The sequence below is a fragment of the Ursus americanus genome, chromosome 34, assembly GCF_024610735.1.
Source record: "Ursus americanus isolate L20-20 chromosome 34, mUrsAme1.1.p, whole genome shotgun sequence".
Classification (NCBI taxonomy): domain Eukaryota; kingdom Metazoa; phylum Chordata; class Mammalia; order Carnivora; family Ursidae; genus Ursus; species Ursus americanus.
Window position 1 is genome coordinate 6,252,444 of NC_142160.1, and position 17,900 is coordinate 6,270,343.

Sequence of the window (17,900 nt, forward strand, 5' to 3'; positions counted from 1 at the left end):
TCATTCCATTTGAAAGAGATTTTTGTGAAATACACTGTAGTTGAGCAAGGCCTTTTGGGCTAAATAATCTTACAATCTTGGTAGATTTCAAAGGGAATAAAACTGGCTTGATATTTATTTTATTTAACAAATTATTGTACAGCCTCTACTATGTACCATTCTCTTCTCTAAATGGTCTATACTTATTAACTCTTATTTAGCCAGATTTCCTGATAGTATGTGATGTTTCTTGAAATAGAAGCATGAAAATTTAGAGGGTCTAATGTCGTGAAGACTGTAAATTCTAATCAATATATTTCTGGAAGTAGAATGAAGAGTAATATTATAACTTGCCTTCTTGAAATTAAAAAAAAAAGAGAGAAATAAACAAGATTAAAAAAAATCCAGCAACTCTTTGTCCTAAATATTCTGGAGGAGTTCCTATTTCAAGTGGTTGGACCTGCTTACAGATTGTGTTGTCCAAATTCAGGAAAATAAGGTCATCTTCATTAAAATAGTACAGTTACACTATTCTTTTTTTTCAAGGTTCCAGACACTCAGATTGGAAGGGAGCGTGAATGGCTGAAACGTCAGCTGGTGATAATCCCTTGTCTTCAGGGAGGACCCCACCTAGGCCAATACTGCTCACTGTCTAGGAACATGAAAACTCTGTCCTGTTTTGAAGTATTTTGAAATAAACTTCACTTGCTCTTTTCTGGGCTCGACCCTGAACCTGTGGTTGGAATATAATTTATGTCCAACTTTATGCTGACCTTTCGCCAATACCTTCGTGTTTAAGCCTCAGTGAAATAGGGACAAACAGCGTCCCTTGTTGGGATAACATTTAATGTGCGTGGAGACTGCGATTTAATTCGTTCCCAGCCTCTTGTTACCTGCATGGCCCACAGTTGAGGGGGAGAAAGGCATTACAGGTAATGAGGAGAAGGTAACACAAGCAACGGTGGGTTCAAATCTTGTTTCTTCCCTTTCTTTCAGGTGGACAGCACAAAGCCTTTTGGTGAGAATGTTTCAGAGTATCAATCCCGGAAGTCGAGAAGAAAACTTAAGTTTTCAAACTTGCCTTTTCCAGGGAGAAGAGGTACTCGAGTTTCTCGTTACCCCCGTACATCCCCAGTGGGAATGAACGCATCCTCCTTCTAAATCTTCTTTCATTCTGGGGCATCCCGAGTTTCTCTGGAAACTCGAGCCTAATTCTCAGGTAGCATCTAGCTGTGGAGTTTGCAGGGGGGAGCTCCCCCAGAGCAGAGCCAGATGAGGAGCTGTCCCTTTCCCAGTGCCCCTTGCTGTTGACAGAGCGTGCTCTGAGTAATGCCCTCACCCATGTGCTCTGCTGCAGGGGCTCCCTGGCTGGGCCGGACACACAGGGGGCGGCTTGTGCTGGTGTGAACGCCCTCGGAGTCACCACTGAGAGCTCCCAGATGAGGCTTGCCGTTTCTCTAGATGGGAAGGAGTGGGAGCTTGGTGGAGATCAGGAGGGTAACACTTGCTTTACAAGATTCCAGGTCAGGGAGGAGGGGAGCCAACGCTACCGAAGCGAGGTTCAGTTAGGTTAAGGCAGGGAATCCCAGCCGTGGAGGCTTCAGGACCCTTTTGCATTCGTAAATATTATTGAGGACCCCAGAGCACTTTTGTTTATGTGGATGAGATCTATTAATATTTAGCATGTTAGAGATGGAAGGTGAGAAATTTGTAAAATACAGGAATACACGAGCACACTTTCCATTAGCCATGCCGAGTGGTGATGTCATGACACATCATGTAGCTTTTGGAAAATTCCATTGTACGGTCATGAGAGAATGAGAAAAAGAGAACTCATGTCTTAGTGTTATTAGAGCAGTCTTGACCTTGCAGATCTCCTGAAAGTTCTTGGTGACCCCTGGGGAGTTCCCTGGACCCACCATATGTTGAGAGTTACTAATGCCTCCCTTGGTGGCATTGTCTTTATGAATGAACTGCCTGCCCCATGTCAGCTCTGAAGGTCATGGCAGTGAAGTTCATCCATGCCTGAACTTGATCAGAATTCTTAGGCTAGAAATGCTGGCCTGTTTTCTTGACTCCTGGTGGAACTGGACCTAGGCCGTCCCTGACAACACGTTCCCTATTTTAGGCTTAAAGGCTTGTACTTTTAAGGGGCTGCACGGTCTCTTTTGGTAACTTAAGCCAGTGCTCTTGGATCATGGTGACTGTTAGCAGCCAACCAAGGACAGAGTGCAGGGTTTGAAGCAGAAAGTGCTTTATCACCTCTGACATTTAATTTAAGTCTTTTGGATTGAAAGTCACCCACGTAGCCTATAAAAGCAGCACTGCCTTCCCTGTTACTGTGAAATCAAGCAACAGCAAATGTCCTTTCCCGGGGACGACACGTTGGGCTTAATGCTGGCTCTGTTACGACGGGGCTCTCATACATCACATTGGTCTCGGCCTCTTTGTCTTTTCTTAATCCTGGCAGGTGGAGAAGTGAGGCTCCAGAGAGGTTACAGAGTGTGCACAGGTCACACTCCCAGTTTTTGGCATACCTACATTTAGAGAAGACGTTTAGACCTCTGGTTTCTCAGATCCCTGGAGTCTCTGTAGCTTCCAAGCCAGACCTTTGCTTAGGTCACCTGTCAGCTCATTCATCCAGGCCTAAGGTAGAATAAAGCAGTGCTTCTCAAACTTGAATGTGCATTTGAATCACCTGGGGAATCTTGTTCAACGGTAGATTCTGATTCGGCAGGGCAGGGCCGGGATGGGGCCTGGGAGCCTTCTTTCCTTGCAAGCTTCCAGGTGATGACGTGGCTGGTCCGTGGACTGCACTTTGAGAAGCAAGGGAACGAGGGCTAGCCCCTTGTGAAAGGGAGTGCTCCAAACAGTGGCAAGGGGGTTTCTAGGCAACAGGCAGATTTGTGGCTATAGTTGAAAAGGGCCTAGCATTGCCAGCCCCCTGCTCAGCTGGGAGTTGGGGAGAAGACAGCTTCTGGGGCAAGACAGACAGACACACATGTGCATGCCCAGAGGATGTGTTGATTGCCAGGCTTGAAAAAGCCCTTTTTGTATCCTCCTTCTTAGGCCAGTGGCCTGGGGGAATCGGCGATCCACGAAAAGCCTCTTGTCACTGCCTAAGCCCCAAGCACAGAGGGGGAAGGCACGGTGGCCTTGGCATAGCCTTGCAAATACTCATTCCAAAAGCATTTTTTTTTTTTCTGAATTTGGAAAAATCCAGTTGAGTCTTAATTTTGCCTGTGTGTATTTATCGCTTCACTTCCTAGTCATTCTTAGATCTCCTTATGATTGTTTAGGGTAATCACCATGATTTGCACTTTTCCTGCATTATGTTTTCCCCAACTCTTGTCTATTCATTGTCTGCACTTAACATTTGTGTCTGTCTACCTTGGACAAGTGTGCTTGAGACGTCCTGCATAAATAGGATTCCACGGAAAGCAAACATAAAGGGAATGGCAGAAGAGGCCGAGGAGATGCATTTTATTTATATGAGAGCCACACGGCTTTCTTTTAGGCTCTGGGCACCTGGGCCAAGTATGGGTGTTGTTTTCCAGGCTGTGTGAGGATTGCTGAATTGATGGCTTCACTTTAGACTCTGCTTTGCCCTTCGCATGTCCCTGTGTGCTGTCATTAATAACATAACTTGACGGGGCCTCAAGAGGACAGAAGCACTCGTAGATAGGATCGCTGTGACTCAAGGGACTTGTAAAAGTTGACAGTGTAACTTACAAGGGAACATTGAAATTCTTTAATAATTCATCCCTGCCTACTATTTCTGTGTTCTGTGGAACAAATGTAACAGTGGTTTTAGGGGTAATGGGTAGTAATGAGTCACTGAAACACCTCTTCCTCTTTCTTCTAGCTTCTTCTCTTGACAGCCTTGCCGCTAACGTAAAGGTAATTGTAGAAGTAGCGTTTGTAAAATGATTTATTTCCAGCTTCTAATGTCGGTTATTGTGCATTTCCAACGAGTGGTGGAGAGTCTATTTCTCACAAGTGCTGCTTATGGAAATGCAATTGCTATAGTCTCACCAGAGTTGAGAGGTGCCCGGGCTCCACTGTATGCTTTCACTAGTTGGTTTGTTCCCCTCACGTAAGCTCTTTTCATCTGTAGAATCAATTACCCATGTATGTGGCCCCAACACCTGCTTTATGAGTAGGTATTCGTATTGCTTTTTTTCTAATCGAATACTTCCCTAATACATAGAGGTGGTAAATCACTTGTCCTTGAAGTTTGATTGGTTTGTCAAGGTGAAGGCTCAAACTTCTCTGTTACAATGTGAAAATAGGTGTAGGCAAAGAAATGGAGTAACACGGTGTTTTTATGCCGTGGCATTTAAATAGTTTATTTAAAAAAATTATATCTTTACCAAACCCGATAATCCCTTATGCTCACAAATCAAAGCTCAGAGCATGAGTTTATTTTGGCTTGTTAATAAATGCCAAATGTGCAGAATTTTGGTTATCTTTCCTTGACCTTGAGCTTCTGAGCATTTTGTCTCTAGCACTGCCTGTTCCGGCCCCTCTTTTTATTGCGGGAGCTCCCCGGGGGGCAGGCCTTCTGTCATCTTGGCCCCTTCCTCATCCCGCCCACCCCCAGCTCTAAACTCAGCAAACGAACACAAAATGCCAACTAAAGACTAATGCACATTGTCATGTAGGTTATCAAAGAGCCAGATGAACGGATTGTTTTAAGGAAAGAATCGTCATCACCTTTAGAGTCAAGTAAGTTTGGAAAACCCTCGCCCAGTTACAGTAACCAAGGGGATGCCGATTTCCACGGGGAAGCTTCGTTTGCCGCCTCCCAGCTTTCCAGATCCCCCAGCCCTCTTCTGGAGCAGCCCGTTCTCTGCGAAAGGTCAGCGGCAAGCCCCCGTTTATTTGCTTATAGAGTGTGTCGTGGTCTAGCACGAGTAAAGCCTGGTCACTTCATCACTTTGCTTCCTTAGGAATATTCAGCTGGTGATGTGAAAAAATCACTATTCCTTTTTAAAGGAGAGAGGAGTTGAGCCTTTTCTCTTGCCTGTGGAAAGCATATCTCAGAATGTTTGTTGAAAATGGGAGAAACAGCTAACTTGGCATAGATGCTATTTATCCATTTTCATCTTTCATAAAAAACAAGAGGAGTGAAAAAAAAATCACTCATCGTCCTGCCACCCAAAGACAAAGATTATTAACATATAGGTGTATTTCCTCTTTCTCTAGACATGTTTTCTTGGTTTATTTATGTGATTGTCACAAATAATACTCCCCCCATCCCCACAATTGCATACATGAGGTAGGCAGGCCAGAAATTGAGAGAGGGACATTTATTTTCCAAACTGTACCATCTGGTAAGATGACCAGCTATCCAGCTGGCCTGGGAATGTTCTGACTTTAGCCCTTAAAGGCCTGCATTCTGGGAAACCCCTGAGTCCCAGGCAAGCCAGGACAGTTTGGTCACCTTAACTCCGGGAAAATGGCACTGAAGATAATATTTTTAAGATAGTTGTTAAAAATGCGTAGTTGACATATTACATTAGTTTCAGGCGTACAACATCGTGGTTGAATCCTTGTCTATATTGCAAAATGATCATCACAGGAAATCCAGTTGCGTTTCCCTAATGATGAGCGATTGTGAGCATCTTTACATCTGTCTGTTGCCATCTGTATGTCTTCTTCAGAGAGATGTCTATTCATGTCTTGAAGCTACCCTCTCAAACTAGCTGGGATTAGGCTCCTTCACATAGTAGGTGGTCAAATTCGATACATTGGTCACCATATGTAGCTACAGAATGTTTTTTCTTGTGATGAGAGCTCTTAAGATTTATTCTCTCCGCAACTTTTATATATGCAATATGGTGTTAGCTGTCATCTCCATGCTGCCCGTTATGTCCCCGTTATTTATTTTATAACAGGAATTGGTCCCTTTGACTCCCCTCACCGCCTGACTCCGGCAATCACCAGCCTGGTCTCTGTATCTGTGAGCTTGTTTGTTTGTGTCCTCGTTTAGGTTCCACATATAAGTGAGATCATATGGTTTTTGTCTTTCTCAAGACCGTTGTTCTGAATGAAGGACACGGCACTGTGATGAGAGTAAGAAGAGAAAGCCCCATAGCAGACTGACATGATTGCTCACAAAGGGACTCAGTAGTAAATACCCCAGAATGAGAGTCAGAATGAAACAAAAGCCCTGAAATCTTACTAGGATTCAGTTTGACTAAGAAAGTGGCAGCATATTCTTAGTGTTTTGCAGAAATGGTAGAATACCTTTACATTAAAGTGTTGTACATGGACTTGAGGAAACCAAATCAAATATTTTAGTAAAATCTATTAAAGAAGGGTGAATTCTTGATTAGTTACTTTTTTGGAAGAAAATAACGTGAAATAGATTTTTAAATATCAGCCCTGGCACTCAGAGACAGGTGGTTAGAGACATCCCTCTCTCTACCAGGCCTTCATCTCCTCCTGGCTTATCCTCTGGATGTAAAGATTTTAAACAGACGGGAAAGGACCTTCAGCTGGTGGTAGTCAGGGGATTTGGGCTCTAGTGCTCATCTGTCTCTAACTGCTATGTAATCTCACAGAAATACTCAGCCTTTTAGACCTTAGTTTCCCCATCTGTGAAATGGGTGTGATGATCAAATATCCGTTCTCTTACAGGTACAAAATGCTTCTCTGCTGCCAGAAGCAGAGATAGCTCACGGCTTTGGTCCGTGTGCCTTGTTTTTAGACATCACCCAAACTCCTCATACTCAGCCTAGCGAGCATTTCCGAGGGACTGAATTGGGGCTGCACCCACGGAGCCCCTATTAGGTGGAATGTACGTGGTCATGACGCGCCCCAGCTTGCCAGTGGCTCGCATGCTAGCCCGGGAGGCTGGCGTACCCTTGTGTCACTGAATGTGAGGCAGATGGTGAGATGCATTTAACAGAAGTACAGTCCAAAAGTGGGTGAGAGACAGAGCAGGAGGTGGGTAATCTTCGAGAGGGAGATCAAGGAAGGCCTCATTTCTTTTTAAATACATTTGTGAGTTGGCTTATGCATTCATTCATCCAGCCTTTCCTGAGTGTCTTTATGCAGCAGGCCAGTGAGTCTCAGCTGTGGCTCACTAAGGACTTGCCTCCTGTCTACTGAGTCAGAATCCTTGGGATTGGAACTGGGGGTGTGGTCGGTGTGTAGCATCTCTGTGGGAGGAAGAGTGTCTCGGAGGAGAACAGGACTGATAGCCAGTCTGCTAGCCTGGAATGGAAATGCTAACATTTAAGACATTTCTCCTGATCTCTGGGAACTTGCAGCTTAGCAGAGGATATAAAAACATGTGCCCAGAACGTGTTCTACCAGGTGGAACTTTGACAATAGTATGGAGCAAATGTTATCAGAGTAGAAAGGAGGAGGAAGGAAGGCACTTCTGGAAGCCTTCGTGGAGGAGGTGGTATTTCCATGTGGGCCTTGAAGGGAGGGGATTGGATTATGATACAGTTAATGGAGGGGAGGGGTGGGAGGTGAGAAGGCACGGGGCACTGGCAGCTTCTAGAAGTTAGACCAGCTTGGGGGAGTAGTGGGTGCCAAAGCGGAGTGTTGAGGAACTGTGGAAGCCAGGCTGAGGAGTTTGGGTTTTGTTGGAAGGCAGTAGGGGGCTTTTGTAAGTTCATTCCAGGATTTAGCACATTTGACTGTAGGATGATGACTTTGGCTGCAGACCAGATTTTTATCCTCTACCTCTGATGAATCAGCAAATTCTGTGTGCCCAAAGTCACTCTGGATGGAGAGCTTTGGAACGAATTTGACTATGAATTTGTAAACAAGGCCATGATCAACTGTGACAAAGGATAACAGAGTCACAGAAAGGCCCTCTGGCTTGCCCAGGACCATCCAGTGTTTATCGTACATTAACTAAAGAGAATGATTGTATCCAAATTGCTAAAGTTCTTTAGGAATCTTTGGAAAATGGTATTTGTGCTTTTCATAATCAAATGGCCAATTCTGTCTCAGAGTTTAGGCATTGGTACCCACTCCCCTCCCAAAGATGAATGAATGAAAGGATGAACTCAGTCACTCAACAAATACTAAATACCTGCATTAGTATTCAGTACCTACGAGGTCCTGGGATGAGCTGTTCAGCGAGGATTCCCTGTGCCAGTTTCAGTCGAGATGCAGACACAGACATTAACCGAATACTGACCAGGTGTCACTGGCAAAGTGCCGTGAACGAGGGGGAGGTCCAAGTGCAGGTCGTAGGGGTGCCAACTTCCTCTCCAGGAGGGGGCTTTGCCGAGCAGTCAGTGATTGGACTGAGCTCTGAAGGTGGGTAGGGGTTCACACAAGTGGGGATCAGGGTTGGGGCGGCAGCATTCCAGGCAGGGGGAGCAGTGTTGGCCAATGCTGTGGATGGGAGCAGATGCCTCCCGTCTGAGAGCTAGAAGGCACTGGTACGATCTGTGGTTAAGTTTGGGTCTGAGTAGCCTAAAGTAAATGAGATGAAACATACAATCCTTGCGGCAGAAAACAGTCGGGGTTACATTTTGTGTTAAACATTTGTGGATTAAATTTCTAAGCATAAAAGCAGGATGGAGAGAAATATCTGAAATGCTCAGAAAAGTACAAAGAAGAGTCAGTCCCAGCCACACGCCCAAACACAAGCCATTCTTCACATTGCCGTTGCTTTTATTGTCCGGTGTATCTTATGCGTGGGGTTAATGAAGACATTGAAACCACACTATGTATACTATTTTCACGTCACTGCTGCTGCTTGCTCCTAAGTTATAAATACCAACCCACGGCGTTCTGTACTCGGAGTCTCCTTTTCAGCGGCTGCGTTAACACTCCACCCTGGTTTTGTGTGTTGGGCAGGTTCTACCCTTGCTCTCAGTCCTCATGGAGGAAGATCCACGAGAGGGTGTGCAGTCTCCTGACATCCCACAGAGCCCAGCAACACCTGCACAAGGTAGGGCTTCTGAGACGTCGGAATCTTGGCCGACAAAATCACATGGGAACTGGGACGTCAGCTAGGGCTGGGGGCAGGGGGCGGAGACAGACATTAATCCAGTAACCACAGAGATAAATGTAAAATTAGGACACTTACCGAGGAGGGTGCCTGGTGTCCTGAGAGTGTCTGAAAGGGGGTATTTGACTCGGTGGGGAATCAGGGCAGGCTTCCCTGAGGAAGAGACAAGGGAGCTTCTGTCTGAGCGATGAGTCACAGCGAGTTTGCAGCCAGGCAGAGGTCCTGCAGTGAGAGAGAGCATGGTCCTTTCAATGAGGGAAGACAGGCCCTGAAGCCCGAAGCCCATCCCCTTGCACCATGCACAGGAATCCCAGTCCAGGAAAGTTGTGGTCTGTGTGAGGCCACAGCGTGGAAGAAAATGTTAAAAGTTGATAAGGTGTTTTGGCTGTTTGACCTGTGGGGTGTGCGGAGTGTTTCTAACCCATAGATAGATACACCCAGTACTTTGTCTACTGCAGATGTGCAGCCATTAGCCAAGGGACCTGGTCATCATGTCAAAAGAATTCAGATGAAAGGTTAGCAGTGCCCCCAGTGGTTGGATTTAAGGGTACCGCGTCATAGTCAAAGGGGTCGTCTTGGTCTTGACTTATTTAACAGGCGTAGCCCAGATTTATAGGATGACACTTCTAAATGAATATTGATTTTCACGGGGTGGGGTTGTAAATTACTTTCCTTCCTCTTGGCAAAGTCATTGGCTTTGCTTTGTTAATTTCCAGTCTTTTCAAGTAAGGGAATCCATTTAAAATGTAAAAAGAAGGAAAGGGTGGGAGGGAGAAGAACAAGAAAGAAGAAAGTATCCGTGTGCACACACGTGGAGCAAACCCCCCGTGTATGGCACGCATGGGGTCCATGGGTCTCTTAAATGCAAAACCACGCATCTGAGTAGCATTGATTTATATGACACTGTGAGTAACACAGTTGCTGGCTTGACTTTTGTTGTAGGAATATTCTATCTCTGAAGCAAAGTATATCCTTGAAAGACCAAGCTACCCGCTGAAGAAATACCCAGTGCATGAACAGAGATATTTTTAAGCTGCTGTCTTATGTAAGTAACCAGCTTAAGTGTTGCTTCTTATTTTGATTTGCTTAAATAATTTCTTGCTGTCAGGATGAAGTAACTAGAAAATGTGGTGGACAGGAGATGGGGTGGAGACCCCAAGAACCACGCAGGAGAATGATAGCACATGCGTCTGTGGTCTGCCAGGCCTGTCTCTGTCTCTCTTTCTCTTCCCTCCCTCCCTCCCTCCCCTCTTCTTTCATGGTAACTCTTCTAGCTCCTTGAACACAGGCTCTTTCCTGCCGCAGGGCCTTTGCACGTGTTATGCTTTCTGTCTGGAATACTGCTTCCTGACCCTGCTTGGGTCACTTCTCTTTATCCACTGGTCTCATGACTTTCCAGGATACTTCCTTCCCCTCCAAGGCATACCTTTTTAGTGCCCCACCCTTTTCTTTCCTAAAGCTGACACCATTTGTTGTTATATTTGTATATGGGTTGATTGCCCCGTCTATTAATGAAATATTCCCGAGGTCAGGGACTCTGTCTGTCCTGCTCACTAGTTTGTAGCCAGCTTTGGCACCCAACAGCGGAATCCCATTTAACGTAGATGACGTCAACTCCATATGCCAGGTGTGCGTCCTGAGTGAGAGCCTATGTCCCGCCGCCCTGCTACCATCCTGATAGCACATGATCTGCCACTGTGGTTGGTGCTGAGTAAATATATTTTCATTAGTGAGTGTGGAATGGGGTGATGAGGCAGCTGTAGAATTTGGGTCTGTGGTCAGTAGTTGGCCGTACTGTGGGGTGACGTCATTCCTGAGGTGTTCTCTTCTTATCCCTTCCTACCAGGGCCTGGAATTATGATAGCTCTTGCTTTTTTTTTTTTATTTTTTTATTTTTTTTTTAATTTTTTTTTTTTAAAGATTTTATTTTTATTTATTCGGCAGAGATAGAGACAGCCAGCGAGAGAGGGAACACAAGCAGGGGGAGTGGGAGAGGAAGAAGCAGGCTCACAGCAGAGGAGCCTGACGTGGGGCTCGATCCCACAATGCCGGGATCACGCCCTGAGCCGAAGGCAGACGCCTAAGCGCTGTGCCACCCAGGCGCCCCTCTTCCTTTTTTTTTTAAAGATTTTTTTTATTTATTTGACAGAGATAGAGACAGCCAGCGAGAGAGGGAACACAAGCAGGGGGAGTGGGAGAGGAAAAAGCAGGCTCATAGCGGAGCCTGATGTGGGGCTCGATCCCAGAACGCTGGGATCACGCCCTGAGCCGAAGGCAGACGCTTAACCGCTGTGCCACCCAGGCGCCCCTATGATAGCTGTTCCTTATCAAGTGCTTCCCGAGCACCAGGAACTGGTGCAAACACTTCACGAGCATTAGATGAGTTAATATCTAATTCTCACAGCACCCCTATGAAGTAGGTTCTGTCATTAGTTCCATTTCACAGATAGGGAAACTGAGGCATGGGGAGGTTTAGGTGCCTTGTTCAAGGTCACATAGCCAGTGAATGTCACGGCTAGGAATATGAACTTGGGTGGTCTGGCTTCAGCAACCATGCTTTTATTTTTTGTTTGTTTTTAAATTTTTTAAAAGGATTTTTATTTATTTTTATTTATTTATTTGAGAGAGAGAGAGAGAGAGCAAGCAAGAGCATGAGCAAGGGGTGGGGGCAGAGGGAGAGGGAGAAGCCAGCTCCTTGCTGAGCAGGGAGCCTGATGCGGGCCTTGAGCCCAGGACCCCAGGATCATGACCTGAGCCGAAGGCAGACGCTTCACCGACTGAGCCACCCAGGTGCCCCAGCAACCATGCTTTTAAACCATTACATTCTGTTGCCTCCCCAAACCTAGAGAGTGTGATGGGGAGCCCTGGGGAGAAAGAGCAGAGCCCTTTGGAATCCGAACAGGGTCTGCAGACAGCGCCCTTGGTCATCTCCCGTGAGGAGCCTCTGCTGTTGTGTCTGCAGCAGCCACGCCCTAGCAACATCACAATAATTACGGATCTTTTTAAGCCATGAAGGAGTGTGGGTTGAGATGCTAGGTGTTCACTGTAGTCAGGCTTCTGAAAGTCTGGCTCAAGGGCCATTCATGCTTTAGGGTGCAAGCCACCTTGTCCCCAGGCTGGCCGGGGCTCCCCGCCGTCAGCACCGGGGAATGCAGAGGACAGCTCGGTGATAGCCCATTGTGCAGGCTTCAACCTCAGAACGTTCTGCTTGGTCGATGAAAGGATGGATTCTGGGCCACTTACTCTCCAGTTGCCAAAATGGTCATCTAGGTATTTATTAGGCAGTTATACAGAACGTAGCCCACATAATGACCACCGTGGGAACGTGGCCCACATAATGACCAACATGGGAACGTGGCCCACGTAATGACCGAATGCCAAATTGTGTTGACTTTCAGCGTGGGGGACGTCAGGTTACATAGAACCAGCTGATACGAGGATGCTGATGGGAGAAGACAGAGAGAAGGAAGGAAAAAAATGAGTACCTTCTGTCTTAGAAAGTGGGTTTCCTTGGGGCACTTGGCTGGCTCAGTCAGTGGAGTGTGAAGCTCTTGAACTCAGAGTCATGAGTTCGAGCCCCATTTTGGGGGGAGAGTTTACTTAAAAAAAAAGAAAAGAAAGAAAATGGGTTTCCTTCATGACCCGAGTTCCCACCCGGTGGTTTGGATTGTGCTCGGAGGCCTTTTCTGGAAGCTCTCCATACCACCCCCTGCACCCCCACATTTCGGGTCATGCATTCGTGGTGAGGCAGGGGTGCTGGAGGGCCGTGTTAGTGAAAGTGGTGGTGGTTGTAAAGAAACACAGGTGACTTTGGCTCGTTTTAAGCAAACAGGGCATTTATTAGAAGGATGCTGGGTGTGTCAGTGAATCCAGAGAGGGTCTAAATAAGCAGGACCAGGCTGCTAAAATGGGACGGCTAGAGTCCCCCCTCGGGTCAGGAAGACAGCCCTGGCGAGGAGGATCGCAGAAGACCCGGTGGGCTCCCACTGCTTGTCCCCAGCCCTGCTTTTCTCAAAGACTCCCTCCTGCTTGCAGCTCTAGTTCTTATCTCTTACCTTTTCCACTTCTGTGCTTTCGCTGTTGAGCAGGTGTCCCTCTCCTGGATTCCTGGTGATCTCAAGACTGGGGGAAATGAAACAGTAGACTCTTAATGCGGACAGGCCAGTGATTCTTAGCCAAAAACAGTGAATCCAATTGTCTGACAGGGGAACGGGTGGAAGAATTGGTTGGGGGGGGGTGGTTGGAATGCATCTATTTCTCCCTATTCTGGATGATTTGGGACTTGGTACTTTTAGTATAAAATAGATGATCCCTTGTCTACTTAAAAATGGTTAAAATTTTAGAAAACATACACAAAATTTTGTGTTATGTGAATTTTGCCACCAAAAAAAAAAAAATCCCATAAACCAGTTCCCACCCCCTCCTGGATTATACCTGGTTCTCTTGGAAGGTGTGATTTTCTCTGTGTCATGGTCCTTACCGAGGGTGGGAGATGGCAGCCCGTGTCTGGCATGAGCTCGCTGAGACTCCACCTTCAAGGACGGGCTCACAGGGCCCCCTTCTGTGACACCTCCTGGGCCGTCAGGCAGACCCAGGCCCTGTGCCTTCTGCTCCCAAACCTCCCTCCACTTAGCACCTCATCCCTCTGGCCTTGTGTCATAGTTGGTTTTCCTTATGATAACCCTCCCAAGAAGGGGACAGGGACTGATCAGAGGGCCCCAGCTCTGGCCCACTGAGTGTCCCACCACCGTGGCTGGCCTGCAGCAGGAGCCAGCCCGCCAGGAATGCTCCCAGCCGGAGGGTGGCCAAGGAACTCAGCCTCATGTCCTCAGACACAGACAAGAATTGTAGCACAGAAACCTCTCAAAACTTAAGGAGGAGCGAAATGGAAATAAACCAAGAAAGAAACCAAAAAAGATAGAAATTCATTAGAATCCTGGCTTCTGCTGTGTCCTGGCTCAGTAGGCCTCCAGGTCCTAAGACAGTGGCTTTTGTGGCTTCCAACCTCACTTGTCCCCAGTGGGCTGGTAGGAGCCACGGTACTCCCTCTTGCAGGGGTCCCTTCATCTGTGTTACAACCAAAGCACAAAGCCAGCTGCCCTGCAGATGCCTGGCTCCGACCTCGGGGCCCTCTCTCTGACTCAGTCACCGGCTTCCAAGGGGCCTGTTATTTGGTGGCTTATGGGGATCGATACAATGGATAATGACACACCTCCCTTCGTCCCAGGACCTCTGGTCTCGCCAGTCTGACAGACCACGCAGGTGGTGACCGTGCCCTCAAAACACAAGGCACATCCCGGGGTCAGCGTCCTCAGTGAACATTAGAATCAGCTGGGGAGCTCTGAAAACTTCTGATCCCCGGGCCTTCCTCTGGACTGATTTTATTGGAATCTCTTTGGGTGGTGCCTGGAAAGGGTCCTTTTATAAATGTTCTTCGGGAGATTCTGGTACACACTTAGGATTGAGAATCTTGCAGGTGGCTGCAAGCACCTTGAGTTGGGGGACTTGGAACACCCCCCCCCCCAATCCTATACTGACTCTGTGCTGAAAAATACGTTCCTGTTCCACAGAATAGGATGGGGGCATGTTTAACAGTTTGGCGCAGTTTCTGTGCATTTGCTACGAGCCGGGGGCTATGCTAACTCCTCAGGAGAACCCTAAGAGGTAGATCCTTGGCTTATGGTCATCCTGATGTGACGCAAAGAAGGCTGGTCACTTGCCCAAGGTCACGCAGCTGCTCTGTCCTGTTACCTAAGGCGGCCTCGTCCTGCCCTGGGGCCGTAGAGCGGGCTCAGACCCCGAGGGATCCCAGGTAGGGCTGCGCGCCTAGACTGGGCTAGAGTGACATCACCGTCTTCTCCGGCGTGCTGATTGTCTTTTTCTCTGTAGCACGTGTAGGGTGTGAAATTTCCGATTTCGCCAGGGAACCTGAAGGAAAGCTGGAGGAGCGTCATGAAGGACTCACTCACAGAGCCAACGGACACGTCCTTAGAGAACTGAACAACAGTTTTTGTTATGTGTGTCAAATCACCAGTGTCTCACCCCTTTCAAATCAAACCCTGTACTCAGTCTTTTGTGCCCAGGTAAGAGTCATTGATTAAAGTGTTTCCTGTGTGGGGCTCATAGTTTCTTGTGAAGTCGGAGAGTTTGTGTTGTAGTTTGTTGGTGTGTTTGTTTGAGCTCCAACTAGAGAATAACCGTAGTTGGGTGGCAGGTCCTTTTTCATTTAGAAAGCACTTTTTAGAATTCTAATGAAAGTGTCAGATGCCTTTTCAGGTACTCCTCGTTTGTGGCACTACATGTGTGGTTTTTTGTTTTTGTTTTGTTCTGTTTTAAGATTTTACTGATTTATTTGAGAGAGACAGAGAGCAAGCACGAGTGGGTGGAGAGGCAGAGGGAGAAGCAGACTCCCCGCTGAGCAGGGAGCCCGACAACACAGAGGGGCTTGATCCCGGCACCCGGGGATCATGACCTGAGCAGAAGGCAGATGCTTAACGACTGAGCCATCCAGGTTCCCCGTTGGATGTGTTCTTGAAAAGTTTTTAAATTTTTCCTTCCTTCCACCTCCTCTTCCTCCCTCCCCCCTTCTCCTGCCTTCTTTCCCTCCCCCTCCCTCCCCCTGTCTCCTGCATTCCCTCCTTCCCCCTCCTCCGGCCTCCCTCCCTCCTTCCACCCTTCCTTTCTCCACTTAGATTTTACATGAGCTAGAGGAAGCTGCTATTTGGACGAATAACCTGATAAATCCTCCAGGAAAAGACTGTCAACCATATTTTCTTTTTGGTAAATCTGTTTTTTGTGGTTTGTTTTTTAGTGTTAGGCTTGAGTTACAGAAGTCCACTGAAAACTTAGGAAGACGGAGCCTTTCATCTGGAGAATCCAGAACTTGCTTTAAAGGTTCACTTTCAAGGAAACATTTGTAAGAGGAGACTAGTTTCTTTGGGGTACAGTTTAAACCACTCCTTCTGTCACCTGCCTCCCCTGCCCCCTTTTCCCAGCAGTGCTTAATAAATTTATACCAGGAACAAAGCCTTCCTCATATATTTCTCTGAAAAAGCTACTTTAAGTAAATATACTCTGCAAATACGACTGCCAAAACCAGATTCAGAATTAACTAGAAGGGCACCCTGGTGAAATGCTCACACAGACTGAGGGAGCACGAGGAGGAGGAGGACAGGCCAGGGTGACGTGGGGCTGGAGGCGCATTTGTCTTCAGGGGACAGGCCCAGAGCAGAGGGGCCTGAAAACGGGCGTCTTGGTCCTTCCTTCACATTATAACCCGGCATTTTCCTCTACCATACCCTAAATCCCTTTTAGTTTTTTTTTTATAATATTTTTTTTATTATGTTAGCCTTTTAGTTTTTAAAGGATTCAGTGGAAGTCAAATTTCCTTCTCTCATTATGACCACAAGAATTGGTTTGTTAGGTAAATTAGGAAAACAACATTAATAAAGGAGAAAAAAACCTTACAAAAACAATAAAACAAAGTTCATTTATTCTCTTCTCAGACTTTCAGCCAAGTAAAGGCACGTGTGTTACAACAAGCATTTCATCCACTTTGGAAAACAGACAAATGCTTGATTACACCTGCTTATCCGTTCCAGGTGTGTCTGAGGCTATAGTTGTCAGTTACTTTGACGTCTAGTAGTCATTAAAAATAAAAACTGTGTTACATGAAGGCTGTGACACAAGGCTCAGAAAAGAGCTCCTTTTAAAGGACATAGGCAGCTCGAGGAAACCCTTTCTAGTGGATTGGTATCCCACATCAGTTACCGCTCAAATAGATACCGGGACAGTCACTGTTCAGTTTTTCTGAAATGGTTTGAGCATAGCTCCTTGATTCAGTTTAGGTATAAGATCTTAAAGGCCCATTCTTATTTAAAATCTTTTCCGTTTCTTTGTTTTTGTTTCTGTTTTGCAAATCAATCTTTTTCTCACTTTCTCATCAGCTAACTCTGTTGTTTATTCTTATTTTACTTTTTTATGTCTCAAGGAATTATTTCCATTTTGAGGAATCACATTGGGGCCAGGATTGCAGTTGAGGTATTTTGCTTTTGGGGTATATAAGAATGTGAATAATTTTGCGATGGATTGGGGTTTCTTTGGGAACATCTGTGTCATTAAACGTGATAAAACATTCCCACCTGTCTTGTTCTGATTTATTACTCTTTTTTGACTTGCACAGTTGCAGATCTGTCAAAGCCTGGACCATATTTTCCAACCAGGTATGATGGGGTCTGGGTTTGCACAGGCTCCTGGGAGAATCTCTTTGGGAATCTCCCGGGAAAATCTCCTGGGCCCTCCGCGCAAAAGCCACTGTACAAAGAGGCCATTTTCCTAAGGTCACTTGACTGACCCAAAGTTAGCTGAAACCTACAGACCCTGAGTTCTAAATAAGATTTAAAAAATGAGAGTGCACACGATATGTTTAACATAAAAGAAGGTGGTTTTAAATGCATAACTGAAAGGATTGATGAGTCACATGCAAGTTCAGCCTAGCTCCCGAATGCCTGGCTGCTGTTAATAATGGGGCCATGACTCTACTCCATTAGTTCCATTAAAGGAGCCCTCTGGCCTGTCTGGGGGCAGCCAGGGGAAAGGGCATGCCTTCCTGTCCATGGGTGACCCGTGATCCCGCTGGCGCTACTGTCCTCTGAATCGGTGACCCACCCCCCACTCCTCAGGGACGTGCGGGTTTGGAATTCCCGGGTCCTGGGAGCCTTGCGGGCGCTGAGATAGTGCTTCACCCCGAGGCTCCTTGGGTCTGCTCCCACCGCCCCCCCTCCACGCGGGGTCCAGCAGCAGCTGTAGCTGTTTTGTTCATTAGAGCAAACAGCCTATGCCAAGTTTCACCTTCAGAGCTAGGCAATTGGGCACAAACAGTCATGCCTAGGACTAGAGCTTTTCGTTGGTGCAAACGGGTGATTTTCAGGAT

The 17,900-nt window shown here is 46.7% G+C and overlaps 1 protein-coding gene across 4 annotated transcripts in view; it reads left to right on the forward strand.

Moving 5' to 3' along the window:
- SPATA6L (spermatogenesis associated 6 like) overlaps nucleotides 1-17,104 on the forward strand; it is a 52,861-nt gene extending 35,757 nt beyond the window's left edge. For all 4 annotated transcript variants that reach the window (XM_087858906.1, XM_087858907.1, XM_087858908.1 and 1 more), the window contains 7 exons: nucleotides 976-1,078; nucleotides 3,845-3,879; nucleotides 4,644-4,840; nucleotides 8,815-8,908; nucleotides 9,911-10,013; nucleotides 14,858-15,051; nucleotides 15,780-17,104. In XM_087858906.1, the coding sequence (XP_087715032.1) occupies nucleotides 976-1,078; nucleotides 3,845-3,879; nucleotides 4,644-4,840; nucleotides 8,815-8,908; nucleotides 9,911-10,000 (519 nt within the window). In that variant the 3' untranslated portion in view covers nucleotides 10,001-10,013; nucleotides 14,858-15,051; nucleotides 15,780-17,104. The remainder of the gene's footprint in view (nucleotides 1-975; nucleotides 1,079-3,844; nucleotides 3,880-4,643; nucleotides 4,841-8,814; nucleotides 8,909-9,910; nucleotides 10,014-14,857; nucleotides 15,052-15,779) is intronic.
- The last annotated feature ends 796 nt before the right edge of the window (nucleotides 17,105-17,900 follow it).